The following is a 17,687-nucleotide window of genomic DNA, read 5'->3' on the forward strand; positions in this document are numbered from 1 at the left end:
ACAGTGATGACTCTAGCTGAGATCTAAGGTGCAAACAAAGGCAATCGTATCTTTCACGAAGGTAAAGAGTGCATCTTTCAGTGACCACACAGGTTTTCTTTTCTTTTGCGGGGGGTTGGAATATACCCAAAGACACTAGAAGATCAATTTGCATATCTTGGCTTAAATCATATTTTTAAAATGATTTCTAAGATTAACACGTCACTTAAACATAGTTTACATTTAAAGTAGGCTAATTTATTGGAACACACAGGAATATTTACATCTCTACTCTTGACCTTTACTCTTGCTATCCATTCAGTTCAAAATATCCTTGTAATAACCTCCATCTCTTAATAAAGATTTTCTCTACATTTCAAGGTTCACTTGAAGTACCTGCTCCACCAGGAAGTTTGAAGGCCACCCTACTCAGTAGATGTCTGATTCTCTTATGAACTCGATAGCATCCTCTGCCCTCAGTGGGTTCTCAGATTCTGTTACCTCTTCAGAGAACTCTTTAAGTACAAGACAGAAAGCTCCTTGAGGGCAGGAAATAATTACTCCCACCTTTGGGCATCGCTGCACATATATCTGTATTAGAAGTGTCTAACAAATGTTAGGACTCAATATATATTTGTAGAATTAAAAGTCAATACGACAATTTGTGCAAGCTTCTTAGCACAATGCTGCCACATGGCAATCTCTCCTTGGAGGTGAGCAATTTTTATTCTCTTAGATAAATCATTAAAGAATTATTAAATAAACAATTCCATCAGGTTTTGTGCCTTAGTCTAGGAGTTTCTGGGGTCCCTCCATAAAAAGATGTGGATAGAGTTCCCAAAGTCAACATTTATGTCATTTTCCTCTAGAAAACCCCATTGAATATATTAGGGGAAACTAAATTCCCAATCTCATATGAAGCAATTTTGTTGTCCAAAGATACAAAGTTCCTTAATGAGAAGATGTGACACAAAAAAAACATAATAAATTAGATTTTGCTGCAAGTCAACATTGAAATGAATGCCTGCTTGTATCTCAAATGTTTTGATTTCCTATGAATGGATACACATATTAACCATGGAAAAAGGAGGAATCATGTGGAACAAAAGGCTTGCTGCTTACAGGTCAAGGGTACAGGTCATTTTGTCACTCGTGTGTCCCCAACTCTCCTAGTACACTTAAATGTAGGTGCACAATACGTGCAGGCTGAACAAACTATTAAGTTACTTCCAACCTGTAGGAGATTTCCATGGCATTCTAGTCTATCTGCATCATTTTACAGAGGATGAAATTGAGGCCACATAGGACACATTATGACTACATATCTAGTTTGTGTACACAGTCGGGACTATAACTCAGCATTCTTATCCACCACTGGAGAATTATTTATTAAACTAAAAGAACAAGTAGCATTTGTTGAGCACTCACTATGTATCAGCAACTTCATATACATGATATCAACTGTTCAGGAAAAAAGCCTGCAAAAGCTGTACTATCCCCATATTTTAGTTGAGGAAGGTGAAGTTCAAAGAATTTAAGTGTCTTGTTCAAGGCAAAGTGTGGTAAGCAGGAGACCTAACACTCAAACTCAAATCTCTCTGCTTCCAAACCCCCTGCCTCCCGTGTCACACCACATTAACATTCACCAACAGCACAAAGCACCGATCAGAGAAGGAATTATGTGGGCTTGTTAGAGAGAGCTAAAACCCTTTATCATTTTACTTTAAAAACAAGCCAAAAAATATGTCTAAATGTACAATCAAATCAAGTGTTTACGTGCAACCTCTCTATAAATCAGATTTAGAAGTAACTTCGAAAAGGAATCTGTTCCTGAAGAACACTAGATCTGAGAGCTGAATGATGGCAGGTTACCTCGTGCTCAATGAATCACCAGGTACAGATTCCATGTCTCACTAAAGACGAAGAGGTAGGCGGATAAGAGAACAAGCAAATCACTACTTAAGGTAAAGAGTGCAATGTGACAGGCACCTGTTAAAGTCCTTGCTTTTCTACAGATGGAGCTTACAGCTAGGACTGTGCCTTCCTCCACCATCATCTGAAATCCCCCCCAAGATAGGATGATTTAAAATTCTGACTCCAAAAGGCCTGAGTTTTTCTGTTCTACCTTAAAGTCTTTAAGACCAGCCATTCTGTGAGGTTGGGAAATCGGCTTACTCAGGGTTCCAGCCCCTATTTGACACTGACCTTCTGTAACATCTTAGCAATTCATTCAGCTTTCTACAGCTTCGGTTTTTCTTCTCTGTGTAATGAGAATAAGAATATCTCCTCATAGCAGGTCTGTGAAAATTAAGTGAGGTGATGGAAGAGAAGACATCTACCCAAAACCTGACCCAAGTTGGGATTCGGTGTATTCACTAAGGTTCCGTGGTAAATGTCAAGTCCTGGAACAGCTAAAGGCAAGGAGGTACATGGAAATCAACCAGACCATCATGATCTATGACAAATGCAGCATTAAAGTATCAGAACGGCAAAATGTAAGTGAAAGCCTCTGTTAACAAACCTTCTAATACTATTTCCAGTGAGAAAAGGACAAGGCACTAGGCTGAAATATCCAAGTTGACTCCAGCATTAAAATATGAAAAATAGATATTAACACTTGCCATTCACATATTACCTAACAAGGATTTTTATAAGGATTAATAAGTGTAGCACTTTGAAATTTCTTGGAAATAAGGAATACACGCTTCATCACACATACATATACAGACAAATATATATTTTAACAAACTAAGGATTACTGTATAAATTTAGATCAGGGCACAGCATGCCTAGGATGAGTAGGGTAGGAACAATATGTTCTTGCTTAAGACACCAAGCTCATGACAAATGATTCATCCCCAGCACCTTTCATGCCAAAAGATCCCCCCAGGTGTTCCACCAACTCCAGCAACACTTTCCATCAAGCTAGACGGCAGTGGAGAGGAATCACATCACTCCCACGGATGAGGCAAAACAGTCATGTCTTTACACAACTGCACAAGTCCAACAGCGAGGGGGCAGGAAGAAGGGAAGGAGGCGAGAGAAACATCCAGAATTCCTCACAAGTTTGACAGGCAGCCTATAATTACCACACATTTACACCTTTAAGGCAGGGGTTATTGTGATCAGAAACCCTACTTAGCAAAGGCTTTTAGCTATAGGTCAGACAGATTCAGAGGATGTGTATTGCCTGTGGCCCTGAGCGGGTTGGGGGCGGGCTTAAGGGAGGGGGCTGACACCTAACCCTGAAGAAAATGAGAGCTGCCCAATGTCACCCTCCAGTTTAAATTAGTGTACTTGTTTCCTCTGGGAAGAAATGAAGGGCTGTGAGTTGAGAGTTCCAAACAGGTGTAGTCCTCGACAGTCACAACCCGCTCATGTGTCACCTGGCACGTAATGAGCTGGCGTTGCCCCCATTTTAGGGATGAGGAAATTCACACTCACCATGCAATCGACTTGCCAAGAGCAAACCACAAATAAACCAGCATTAGAACCCAAGTCTCCACACTGCTTTTTACATGACAAAGTTGCCCAGAAAAGTTTTTTTTTTATGCCTTCCTTCATTTATTTATTTTTTGTTTGTTTGTTTTTTAAACTTTGTCTCTCCTATGACTCTGGGCCAGCTTTGTTTTGTGGGACCTGGATAAAGACGATTGCTCTCCCTTTCTTTCTATATATATATAATACACACACACACACACACACACACACACACACACACACTAAAAAACCTGTAATTTGTGTGTAAAAAGGCAGGGATGGGGAGCAGAGGGGTTCCTTGCAGAATTAAAAACTTCAAAGGGTAGAAATCTCATTAGCAACAGGGTTTGAGGGCTCAAGTCTTTAATGTGCACCACCTTGATTTCCTACATTATCTCAGATTTCCCTGCATGTTGGCTGTCCAAACCCTGACCCTCATAAGCCCTACTGTGCTTATAAGCATCATTAAAAAAAAAAAGAAAAGAAAAAGGCTGGCAGTGCTTGGCGCCATTTCTTAAATGGAGTTTAAAATTTGCCAAAGATGTACTCTCTTTTTCCAGCTCTCTCCAAGATCTTTCAAGAGATGAACTAAAGTAGAGGTCTAATGGGTGAGTGATATTTTACAGCTTGAATTACATTAAAAGCCAGAAATATTTTGAGTCCAATGTCCTCCACTTCTTGATTCAACAAGATGTAATATGTTTGATGTGTTGAAAATCTCCCCTTAAAGCCAGAAGCTATGAGTTAATCATTTAAAGCAGTGTGAAAGTTATTCAATCAGTTTAAGAAGATTCAAGTTCAAATTGGGGGATGAATTTTAGTGGTTATGATATGAAAGATATGATAGTTAAGGTAAGAAATGAGGGCAAGGGTCTCCAGAACTTTAACGGAAAGAATTTCAGCTTCAATTATTTGATTAAACCTTTCCTGAGAACTATAAAAAACCATGGCCTCAGTCATGAGAGCTGAATTGTAGGGAAAACCTTGCTGGTGCTCCCAGGACAGACACACAAATACAAAATATTGTTGATCAGGATTTGCCTTAATACAGTTTATATCTATATACTCAAGGAACCCATAATGACAGACTATTATTTTCAAATGTTCACAACTTTCATTAAAAAGCTGACAATGAGCACAACTCACTGAAGTGGGAAGTTTTCTGGGAAGATTTCTGGCAATGACATCACAACTGAAAACATTTTGAAAGGTACCAGGCTGCACAGACTGTGCATATTACAAACACTACAATCTCAATAACCTGATGGAAGCTGAAACTTTGATTTTTTTTTCTCGTTTTACTCATCCTTGGTTTTTGTGTTCTTTTCTGCTTCATGGCAGCCTAGAGAACTTTCCACACTTTTAAATCATCTTCAGTTCTTCCCATCAAAGCTAGTTCTTTACTATTTCAGCTCATTGAAGTTTCCCAGGTGCAGTTTAAGCTGGAATAGCTACCCCAGATTCAGAACATGCAGGCTTTTCCAAAAATCGAAAACCTTCCCTGACGTGGCCAAAGGTCCTGGACTGTACCCACTCTCCCTGGTGTCACTCTTCTGGAATCCAGCAATCCCCCTGGTCCCTTCCTAAAGGGAGGGCTGAGTCTTTATTGGTGAGCTTCTCTAGAGGAGGTCAGGCAATGGGGAAGAACAGGGGGTTGTTGTCACTGGGATATATCTGATCTTCCTGGGACTGATCATGCGGGGAGAACAACCACTCATTCACAGGCTGGAAAGCCCCAGCTCTCAAAACACACTGGCTGGTGCTGTTAGAAGATGCTAGAGAGTTCCTGTCCTGAAACTTGCATCCACTTGGTCCCCAGAAACAGAGAATACATTAAGGGCACCTTAGTTTCCACTACGTATCTCTTCCCTTGTGAGGAAGGGGGGGTTAGGAGCTTTGCAGAAAAATAAAAAGCTTACGAATAAAGTCTTCTTGATCTGACTTGTGCTCACCCTGAGTCTAGCAAGTAAAGAGAAAGTCACTTAAAAGAATGTCATCCTGCCTGGAAATTTAACCCATTCACCTCCGCATTAACCCCCTCTGTTTGCCTGGGTCTTCAGCTCTGTTACTACACCCATAAGACCAGGAAACAGGTATCTGCCTGCCCTGTTTGAAGCTTGGGGGGGGGGGTGGGTTGAGAGGACTCTGATGGTGTCGTGGGTCTCCTGATGGGTGACATTAACTCCTAGGGGAGGTGGGCAGGGAAGGCTTTAGTTTGCAGCATCCCTCAAGTGCAGAAACCCCATTTCTCCAAATTCTCCATCAGATGACACAGCCTGCTTTTAACCCTTTCCCCCGTCACCCCTTGCCCTCAGGCCCCCTCTACTCACGCTGCTGTTGTGGCCAGACCAGTGGACCATGGCTTGGTTGTGTGCTGAGTCGCCCGTCAGCGCGAACGTGGTGCTGGTCAGCCTCAGCTCCTCCATCCGGAAGCGAGTGGCTTTGTCCGGGTCCCGCTCCAGAGTCCCAGGCCCCGGCTGCCCTCCGTCCCTTAGCATTCCCCGGGGGCTCCGGCTCGCGCCCTCTCCGCGGTCTGCCTTCCCCGGTTCCGCTTCACTCCGTCTCCGCCGGCCAGCGCGTGGGGCCATCGCCACGGACGCCGCGGTGCCCGGGGCCCGCTCCAGGGACAGCGCTCGGTCTCCGGGGGCCACCGCGAACAGCGGGCGCCCAAGGAGGGGCAGGGGTGTGGCAGCAGCTCTGCCTCGCGGTCCCCGGCCAACGAAGCCCCCCGGAGTGGCAGCCCAGCCTGGGGCCGAGCCGGGGGGCAGCTGGGGGCAGCAGGAGCCGCCGCCGCAGGCGCCCGGGACGCAGAGGACCAAGAGCCCCGCGCCGGCGAGGAGTGCGCTCAGCCCGGCTGGGGAGCCGCCGCCGGCGCCAACTTTTCCCATCGCGGGAGCGGAGAGCAGCGGAGAGGGGGCCGGAGCGGAGGCGGCGGCGCGGGGCTCTCCGCCGGCGGGCCGTGGAGGGGCGGGCGCTCAGGACCCCAACTCCATCCAAGTTGGGCCGCGGAGGGGGCGGGCGGAGGCGGCGCCGGGCAGGTGGCGGCCGCTTGCCCAGGCTGGGCTGGTGCCGAGCGCGGCTTCGGACCGAGCGAGCCGCCGCCACGCGGGGGTGGAGCTCGACTGAAGTCACGGGCGGAGCGGGCGCTGGCGCGCTGGCGGGCGACGCGCGGGGGGAGGGAGGAGGGCGCTGCCGGGGCTCCGGGCGCCGCGTCCCGCTGCCGAGCTGCGCCGCGCGGGTGGCTGCGGGGACTGGATGCGTCGCCGACCCTCCCCTCGGGCTCGCGGGCGCTGCCGCCGCCGCCGCTCACTCGGCGCCCCCGCGGCCGCGGTCTCCCGTCTCCGCGCTGAGCCCGCACGCTCCTCCCGTGGGGGCGGCCAGCCGGGGCTCGCGGAGCGCTCGCTGTGTTGGGGACTTCCTATTCCTGTTTTATTGTTTCTGTCAGTCTCGGCTGCCTTTTCCTCCCCCCACACCCCCACCCCCGGGCTCCTCCAGTTTAGATGTTAAGGCTGGGTGGGCTTCTGGTCCTTGCCTCCTTAGTCTCCGTGAGTTGGCGTCTTGACCTCAGCTTGAGCAGAGCCTGCGTGTCTCAGCCTGGGGGAGATCCCGGGAAGGCAACAGCAGAGAATGATGTAATTAAATGATCCTGTGGTGTGGTGTGTGTGTGTGTGTGTGTGTGTGTGCGCGCGCGCGCGCGTGTGGTTAGGGGGATTTTTCCATCAATTATTACGCTTAGATAGCTTTCCGGACCCCCTATAGCGCTCACTGTATTTGAAGCCAATCTTCCTGCATTTTGTGGGCATATATCTTGGCTTCCCTAAGAGACCACAAACTCACTGAGGACAGGAATTGCGAGCAACTTGGAAGAAGTGACCAGTTTATTCTTTTTGCCATTTTTATCCTCGGTGCTCGCCCCACTGTCCTACTCGGTAGGAAATCTGTCCGTCATTAATGCAATAAATACCTGTTGTGAAACTATTCTATGTCTGTATGCAAACAGAGACAGGAAAAGAGGCATGGTATTATATTTATCCTGTGTCGTTGGTGCCCAGCCCAGAGCTACTAGCACATGCCTGGAGATCCTTACCAGCAAACTTCCAGGCTTTGCCGGATGTTCTGCCACTAGTTTGCTGTGGGGCCTCAGACAAAGTGGCAATCTCTCAGCTTCCTACACTTTAAAATTAAGCGGTTGCATTAGATGACCTTTAAAATCCTTTCCACTCCTAAAATTCTATAATTGTATGATTATAATGTCTGCCCAGCCCAGCTCCCCTGCTACTGTTCAAAAGTTCAGATGAAGATTTATAGCAGGTGAATGGGCTTTGAAAATTACAAAGAATTTCTCAAAATCCAAGCCTTTTTCAAATGGAAAGTTTGCTTCTAAGGGTTGAAATACCTTCAGATTTCTTTGTAGTCTTCATGTGCTTAATAACACTTTTCTTATCATGTGGTAGCTATTAAAGTCTTCAATGCATATTTACTGATTAAATGAACGCCAGGAAAAATAATAGAATTTTCAGTTACTAATTACATTTTTTGTTCATTTTCACACTTGCAAAAGAAACCTCACTGAAAAATCTGAATTGTGACGTTGTGATGGGACCAAGTTAAAAGTAACAGTAATTATTCTTCAATTAATGATATCCTTTTTGATACTGTCCAAGAGGAATTTCTTTTAAATCAATCCAACCCAGAGCAGTGTTACCCAAAAAATAACTGAAATCATAGTTCTTATCACCAATCTGAGAAATATGCAAATGAAGGGGAGTCAGACTTCTTAGCCATTAAATGTGAGGACTTGAAATCAAAGAATGTGACCTGTTTGTAAGGGAGACACAGACTACTCTTGAAAAAGCACCTTAACTCCCCAAGCCTGGATCCTCCTACAAAAGGAACACTGCCTGGCAGGCTTCTAGATGCAGAGGAGAGCCAGAGGTTCTCCCTCTTCCCAAAATGCAATGTTTGTTAAAACCCAGGGCAGCTGTTTTCCTCTCCTGAGAAAGGTTTTCAGAGCTTTGCAGGATTGTTTACTTAATGCCTTCTTTCTATGCCCTGCTAACCTCCTTTCCAATATGGATGAGTGTGGGAGAATTCCTCCAAGAGAGGAAAACCAGATTAGAAAGTCAGAACCCAAATAAATTCCCATCTAAATATAGGACTGGAAAAAGCAAAATGGAAAAAAGAAATTAGTGAATGAGAATTTTCTGGTAGTCTATTATTGCCCTACCAGAATTTAGATTGTTTTGATTTCAGAATACAGTTATTCCTGAAGAACTGGTAGAAAGAGCTGATTTTTCCTTCCCAAAAATTTCAACTCCCATCTTTTCAAACAGACTGATTACAATAATCCCTTTAAAATGAAATCATTTGGAATCCATTTGCTGAGAATTCATAGAGGGCAGACTCTTTTTAAATGCCTGACTCTAATTATTCATTTGAGAAAAAGGTGACACAGATATGGGTGAAATTGGCTCCAAGAATTTTTTCTGTATAAGTTCATTTTATTTCTTATGTCTCTGATCTTTAGTCAACAAGCAGAAAAGGAAAGTACCAGTAATTCCCTAAGCCACTTTTTTTTTCCAGAAGACTTCAAGAATTGGGCTAATCATGGGAGAAAGTGGGCTAGCCTATTTCAAGGATGTTTCTTATCCAGCAACTCACTAAGCAACCCGACTGATTTTATTAATGCAGTGCATTAAGAATGGGTTATTTGTTAGGAAAACAGTTGCTATCAGATGCCAGTAGAGAGCATAGGTTTGTAATTCCAATAAGGAGTCTTTTTATTGCGCACATGAAAAACAGGCCACCACCTAGTCTGTGGTCGTCATTTCTCACCTGGACGAGCATAACAGCCTCCTGACTGCTCTCCCCCTTCCACGACTGCTCTGCTCCATCTTGTCCCTTCATTAGTCATCTCCAAAGTGGGGTATAAGCACCCAAATTGTATCACAAGGTAATTCGTTGTGTGCAGGAAGAAAATAGCCTCATTAATATTTAATTACCAATTAACATATATATGCACGCTTCCATCTATCTAACTATACACAGAGAGGAGAGACAGAGGAAGAATATGAACATTTCGGAGCCAAGTGCTGATTGGTGTTGCATGGTCAGAAAAGTTTAGATGCCTTGCCCTGCAAAGCAGCAAAAGGGGTCTTTGAAATGTAAAACAAAACAAAATAAAACAAAAACTATTGTTCTTTGCCTCTATTTAAAACTCTTCACTGACTTGCTGCAAACAGAATAAAACCCACATGTGATCCTTGCATGGCCAATTAGGCCTGAAAGAGGTGAGTGCTGCTTTCTTCAACCACATTGGCAGCTCTCCCCGCCCACCCGGCCACCCCCCAACCTCCCCATTACCCATATGCTCCAGCCACTCTGGGCATCACCTCCTCCAATGTGCCAAGATTTTTTCCAACTCATTCAACTTTGCATATGCTGTTCCACCTGCCTGGAATGCCCACGACCACACCTACTTCACATGGCTGACTTCCTCACTTTAATTGTGCTTCCTTGGAGAGGCTTTCCCTGACTCCCCAGCCAAGAAGAATTTCCTTTCACACTTTCCATATCATCCCCCTATTAGTTTCTTCTTAGCATATATAGTAGTCTTCAGTTATTTTATTTGAGTGTTTTTTGCTAAAATTCCCCAGATATACCATATGTAGGTATGGACTGCATCTCCCTGATACATTTCTTCTTTCCCCAGTGCCTCCTTCAGTGCCTGGCTCATTGAGAGTACTCAATAAATAATGATTGGCTGGCTGAGCCACACGGATATAGTAGCCCTATCTGTACAACTTCCAATATTACCACTTTGTCAATAAGATATGTGTGTGTGCCAGAAATCATGCTGAGGATTTTACATGTATCAGCTCATTCATTCATTTTTACAAAATTCATCTCAGCTAAGTACTGTAATTGTTCCCACTTCATAGATCCCTTTATACAACTACACGGAGTCACACAGCCATTTAGGGAAAGAGGAAGGCTTCAATACAGGCATCTTATTCCAAATGTGTTCTTGACTTTATGCAATACTACTTTTTCTCCAAATCCAACTAATAAAAAAATATGTTTATTGATGATTTATTATGTTCCAGGCACTACAATTAGCACTTTGAATAATTTCTAACAATGTTAAACAAGCAATTTTGGAAACAAGTTGTTTAGGTTGAAGGTGAAATTTGTATTCTGCAATTTATACTTGCTTCTACTCGGTGGGCATGGGGGTTAATGTTAAAGACAGTGGTGTATTCACTACAGACACAACCTTACTGCAGGAGTCACAGGAGCTGTCACACTGGTTTCCTGTCTTCCCCTTTCCCTAGGTCCCTCCATATCTAGCGGATAACTTGGCTTCAGCTGCACTAAATCACATTATATGCTTCATCATTAGAACAATGTCTTTTAATAGCTCTCAAAATACTTGGCTCCCCTTGGATACCATTGAGACAAGGTGTCTTGCATTTCAGATCAATTACATGAGGAACCATAGAAAGAAAGAGGGAAAATAATACGCAGACTCTTCCCATTATCTACCGAAGGGGATAATGGGAATTTACAAAAAACAAAAACAAAAACAAACAAACAAACAAACAAACAAAAACCCCCAAAACACCGCTCTTTAAAATACTTCCAGGTGCCAACACATACTGGCCTGGGTCTGCATCCAGTAATTGTGTCTCTTCTCATATCCCCATTTGAAGTGGCTTTAACCAAAGGGCTTAAACCCTCTTATCTGTAAAAATAGGTCTAAGATTATCTATTTGACTCACAAGGATGTTGTAAAAGTTAATTCAACTTCATACACCTCTTGCAGATAACAATCCAGCCTTGTATTTATGTAACTCCTGTCTTATCAGACCTCTAAACAGTTTTTGGGTTTCTTTCCCCTAGTTTAATAAATCTTGCAGCAGCTCCAAAAGATAGGTAGGGGGCAGTTTTTACCTGCATCATACAGAATAAAAAGAAATTTATCCAAGGTCATAGAGTTTGAGAAAAAACTTAAAACTGAATTTTGTTATCATTCACCTCTACCATTTAGTCCAAATCTGCCCCCAATTTGTACATACATGAATTAAAATCCCACATCATTTTTGTTTAGCTATGATGCATTGCCTGCACAATCATTTCAGGTTTCTAGAGATGGTTTGTATAATTAAATAGGCAGAGAGAAGCATGAAATAATATCACTGTCATTGTGTGAGCTCATATATGCATATATTTTTCCCATTTAAACAGTCATACTTAATGTGAAAGAGAGAAAATGCGCACTATGACTAAGTAAGTTTATTTAGAGCAGTATTATTAGACTTTTAAAAATATGCCTTTACCAAAAAGTATTAGAATATATTTAAAAATTATTATCATCTTAAAATTATCTAGAAACTGTAAAAGGTAACTTCTATCATCTCTCTCCCGTCCTCCTCTTGTCCGTTAGTCCAACATAAAAAGGCTTTACCACAGTAAATCATGAAACCAGCTTCATAACATTTTTTTGATTCTAGTCTCCTTGAAAGTACAAATAGCAAGAAATGAACTCGGAGCTACACTTTTCTTTCTTTGGGAGTACTGGGTAGAGGAGAGAAGAGAGAGAGACCAAAAGCTACTCCCCAAATCTTTAAGGGCCACTGAGATGACAACCAAAAGCTCTCATGTCACAAGAAGCCTTTAGTTATTTTTGTCTCTTTTCCACAGAACTGATCCAAAGATGAATTAGGTTAACATTGAAGCCAAATTCAGTCCATTTCTAGGGCATAATATTCTAGCAGAATACAACTCTATAAAATGCACAGTAGCCATTGAAAAATAAGATCTTTGGGACTTCTCTCTCAGAGCACAAGAGTAGCTTGCAAAGAAAAGGAGGAAACAAATCAAAGAATAAGCAGCACAGTTGGGTAGACATTAACTGCTCTGTGCTGCTTCCCATTTCTCTATTTCATCTGGACAAAGAGTAGATGTAGTCCAGCCCCCAAGGGTCCAGATATCCCCAACAGTGTGTTAATCTCTGATAGGTGCACAGAAGCACACTAGAAAAGCAGGAAATAGAAATGGTCAAAGGCCAAAGATTATTACGTCTGTCTACTCCTGCTGCTGCTTGAAGGTAGTACAGTGTGGAGCTTAAATTTCCAAATTTTGAAGTCAAAATCCTTGTTTTCAATCCAATATATATCACTCACTAGCTGTACAATTATCATTTGACTTTCTGAATCTCAGTTGCCTAAACTGTAAAGTGGACATTCCATCACCTTCTACAGATAAGGCTGCTTGCTCTATATGGCACAGAGCAAATGCACACATCTCATACAGCAACATGTGTTAGCTCTTGTTAAAGTTATTTCACCGTTCAAATATCACCTTCCACTTGACACTGGTTTCCAACGTGCCTCCCTAGATGGAAGACAAGAAATTAAAACCCAGCCAAAAATAAATTTGTCTCCTGCCAGAAATAAAACAAAATTTTAAGACCGCTATACCCATAAGATATAACAAGAAAAGTAGAGTACAGGCGTTGAAACTCAGGCATTTGTATCGTAATTAAATTGAAAATGTGGAATGAACCATCGCCTTCTTCTTGTCAAACCAGTCTTTTATGTGCATCGTTGTACAAGGAATCTGTCTTTGACCTTCACAAGCTTTTAGGAGGTAAGCAGTAGACTGGGTGGTAGTCTGAAATTTTGACTATGTACTTGAATTATTCTTTGCAATGTGAAAAATTAACTTTAGAAAGGTCAGGGGGAATCCCCCATTTAATGTATCATGGAGTAAATATGTATAATTTGTTGGGTAGAGATGTTATATAGAGTCTGAAGACACGAGTAAGCTTAGATCAATGCTTAGACAGAGATCTATGATTGTTTGCCTTAAACAATGATACCAGGAAGCTCTCAGGGAGCTACCTTTATCCACTTGGTTACCGTTACCAGGTATGACTCTGAATCGCACTGTGGGCAAAGCCTTGTCATTTTCTCAATTCAGATGTGGTCTTAGGTGTGGCGCTCTTATGAAACCCTATCCAAAGAGGTGATTGGTTCATTACTAATCTGGTGCTGTGTGCCTGCTGGATGCTGGACTTCTACAGAGTCTTTTATGCCATTTCTCCATCTTCTAGTCCAGCTCTGATATTTTCTAGGTTTGCACTCCCTTACCTACTTAGACTCATGTTATCTACTTTTGTTTCCTCGCTGTCTGCTAACCACGGGTTTAAGCCTGAACTGATACCCTCATGGTTCCTACCAGTCACCATTTTTTATAACCCAATTCTTGGTCCCTGCCTACCATGCCCTATGCTATTATCCTCAACATGCTCACATTTTCTTAGGGAATGTTTGGGATTTATCCATTGACTTTTAAGGGTTCTTTTTATGGAAATCATCTTATAATTTATATTTCAGTGCTATTGGGTTAGTGATAAATAGGTAACCAATATCTATTTTCTATATGCTTTTGGCATCCTGCACCTATTCTGACATTATACTTTTGTTATTATAATCATCTGTTTTATCCATCCATCTGGTCCGTCACACTACTCCTGTGGATTAGGGGTCCCGCATGTCATATACATTTATCTCCTAGCCTTAGTATCAAACCCAATGCAGGCACACAGTAGACATTCAGTAAGCATTTGTTGAATGAATAAATGAATGACAAAACGGAGTCCTCATATCTTTGATAGGCTTTCTTTCTTTCCTTTTTTTTTTATTAGCTTTTCTTAATATTGTCAGATAATCATCACTGGGATGAGTCACAGCCACCCACCACAAATGTCACATAAAGCTAAATTTACACCCAAGACAAAAGTTGAATCAATAAATAAGCAATTAAAAAATCATTAGCTGAAATGTTAATGTCTTCCAACCTACTGCTATTAGCTATAGCTTGTTTGAAGGGACCCTGCCCAATAAAAATGACAGTGCTTTTTAGCATATAAACTGGATTTTATTTTATTAATCAAAAATTGTTTTAATGTTTATTTATTTTTGACAGAGAGAGAGAGACGGAGTGTGAGCAGGGGAGGGGCAGAGAGAGAGGGAGACACAGAATCTGAAGTTCGTTCCAGGCTGCTGAGCTGTCACCACAGAGCCCGATGTGGGGCTCGAACTCATGGACCATGAGATCATGACCTGCTCTGAAGTCGGACGCTTAACCGATTGAGCCACCAAGACACCCCATATAAAATGTATTTTAATAAATTATTTTGAAATTTAGCCTACATCCACAAGAATGTCAAAAGTTTACCTATGTTGCTCACTGATTTTACCTTTACACACACATGCATGTACACCCCCACACACATACACACCCAGATAAAGATAGAATTCTTTCCCAGAATCCCAAAGGCTTCTTCTTTTTTTTTTTTTTAACGTTTTTTATTTATTTTTGGGACAGAGAGAGACAGAGCATGAACGGGGGAGGGGCAGAGAGAGAGAGAGACACAGAATCGGAAACAGGCTCCAGGCTCTGAGCCATCTGCCCAGAGCCTGACGCGGGGCTCGAACTCACGGACCGCGAGATCGTGACCTGGCTGAAGTCGGACGCTTAACCGACTGCGCCACCCAGGCGCCCCCCCAAAGGCTTCTTGAATCTTACCAATGAATAACACCAAAGCGCATCCACTCTGACAAAAAAAACAACTTCTGTTACCAAAAATTAATTTTGTTCTTCTTGAACATATTTAATAGAACTAAACAGTGCATACGCTTGTGTCTAGGTCTTATAACTCAATATCATATTGTGAGATTCGTCATACATGTAGTGTGTACTAACGATTGGTTCTTCTCTTGCCATGTAGTATTCCAGTAGTATGAATATACAACCATTTACTTTTTCATTCTACTAGTGACAGATCTTTAAGTACTTTCCACATTTGGGCTACTATGGATACAGTGGCTTTGAGCATCACTGTCCATGTTATTTGGTAGACATAACACTCATTCTATAGGATACATTCTTGGGCCTGGACTCAAGAAGTCCTAGCAAGGCATGTGTTCACTTGTATTAGATAGTACCAGTGTTTCGAAGTGTTTGCTACAAATAGCAATGTATGAAAGTTCTAGGAATTTTACATCCTCATCAACATCTTATCAAAAAAAAAAAAAAATCAGCCATGCTAGAGAGAGTTAGAGGTATCCCACGGTCATTTAATTTACGTTTTCCTGAAGAATAATGATGCTGAGTATTTTTAAAGTATTTACTGGCCATTTGGATATCCAATTTTCTAAAGTGCTTGTTTCAGGGTTTGGCCATTTCAAAAAATATTAGGTGGTCAGTCTTATTGATTTGTAGAAGCTTTTATATAATCCTTTTCCTCATATTATTTAGAGGCAGTCGTGATAATTTATATATAATGTCCCCACCTGTGGCTTGCTTTTTCTGTATCCTATTTTCAGATGAATAGAAATTCTTAATGTTTATGTAATACAATTCCTCAATTACTTCACAACTTTTCTTTATGGCTAATGCTTTTCATTTTTAGTTAAGAAATCTATTCTTACCCCATATTCATGAATGTATTGTTTTTTTCTTTAAACTACATTGTTTTCCTTACCAATTTATGTCTATAATACATCTGTAATTTAATTGTTGTACATGGTATGAGGTAAGGATGAAAGTTCATGTTATTTCATAGGGATACTAATTAACCCAATACCATTAATTAAAAAGTCCATCTTTTCACCCATACACTGCTGTGATGTAATTACTGTAAATCAGGTGACTGTATGTATGTCTGTGTCAGAGTTTTCTATTCTGTTTAATTCATCAGTTTGTCAAATTCTATGCTAACAAAACACTTATTAATTACTGTACTATTACAATAAATCTTGATGTCTGGTGTGAAGTCCCCTACTTAGTTCTTCCAGATTGTTTCAGAATTACCTTGTTGATAGTGAAAATGTTGGACTTTTTCATAGGATTGTATTGCATTTATAGATCAATAAGGAGAAATTAACACTTAAAAAATAATGAGTTCTTCATGAAAATATTATTTTTCTTTCTTTATGTAGAAATTTAATTTTTCTCAGCAATATTCACTAGTTTTCAGTGTAGAATTCCTGCACATTTTTCAATAAATTTATTCCCAGATATTGAAGGTGTTCTATGACATTGTGCATATTATATCTATCTTAATTTTCAATTAATGCTTATTAGTATATAGAAACAATTAATTCTTTTATTAATTTTTCACCTAGTAACCTTGCTAATTTTACTTATTCTAATATTTTTTAGAATCTTCTGGAAGATTCTAAAATGAATTGCACATGATATCATGTGCAAATTGAATATCTCTTTCTTTCTTTCAAATATTTCTTTCATATACTTTTTTATTTATGCTTTGCTTATTGCTTTGGTCAAGAAGACAAATATGATGTTGAATAAAAATGGTGGCAGTGGACTACTTTATATGATGGCATTGGGCTCAGAAAATCAGGGGGAAGATTTCATTATTTCGCCATGAAGTATATTTAGTGGGAATTTTTTTTACATTTATTTATTTTTGAGAGACAGAGAGAGACAGAGCACAAGTGGGGGAGGTGCAGAGAGAGTAGGAGACACAGAATCGGAAGCAGGCTCCAGGCTCTGAGCTGTCAGCACAGAGCCTGACTCGGGGCTTGAACCCACAAACCATGAGATCATTACCTGAGCTGAAGTCAGACGCTCAACCAACTGAGCCACCCAGGCGCCACTAGTGAGATTTTCTTTTTGGAAATGACATTATCGCAATAATTTGTTTTTATTTTTTGTTCACTGTCTGTTTAGAAGCCATGGATAGGTTTTGAATTTTGTTACATGATTTTTCTACATCTTTTGAAATAGTCACATATTTTCTTCCTTTCTTCTGTTATAAATTGATTATCAAATGTTAAAGTAATCTTGCATTCCTGGAACAACCCACTTGAAAATAATCTATTATTCTATTATATTGATGAATCTGATTTGTTTATATTTTGTCTAGGACTTTTGCAATTATATTCATGAGATATCTTGTCCTTTAATTTTCATTTTGTGTAATATATCGGCCAGATTTTGGGATCAAGGTTATGTTGGCTTCATAATACAAAATAAGTGTTCCCACTTTCTCTATATTATGGGGGGATTTGTATAAGATTGGTGTATTTTCTTCCTTACGTGTTTGGGGAAAATAACCATTAATGTGTTCAGGGTTTGGTGTTTACTGGACAGGAAAATATGATTTACATGCACAATTTCATGTGTACATATAT

The 17,687-nt window shown here is 41.2% G+C and overlaps 1 protein-coding gene across 5 annotated transcripts in view; it reads right to left on the minus strand.

Annotated features, from left to right (window-relative positions):
* The window catches only part of SORCS1 (sortilin related VPS10 domain containing receptor 1), a 501,774-nt gene extending 495,409 nt beyond the window's left edge, over nucleotides 1–6,365 (minus strand). For 3 of the 5 annotated variants that reach the window (XM_042960643.1, XM_007096631.3, XM_042960641.1), the window contains exon 1: nucleotides 5,790–6,347. In XM_042960643.1, the coding sequence (XP_042816577.1) occupies nucleotides 5,790–6,347 (558 nt within the window). Of the gene's footprint in view, nucleotides 1–5,789 lie in introns of all 5 variants that reach the window. The other 2 variants (XM_042960645.1, XM_042960644.1) reach the window with 1 other exon arrangement.
* Between the last annotated feature and the right edge of the window lie 11,322 nt (nucleotides 6,366–17,687).

This window comes from Panthera tigris, chromosome D2 (assembly GCF_018350195.1).
Source record: "Panthera tigris isolate Pti1 chromosome D2, P.tigris_Pti1_mat1.1, whole genome shotgun sequence".
In the NCBI taxonomy this organism is placed as follows: Eukaryota; Metazoa; Chordata; class Mammalia; order Carnivora; family Felidae; genus Panthera; species Panthera tigris.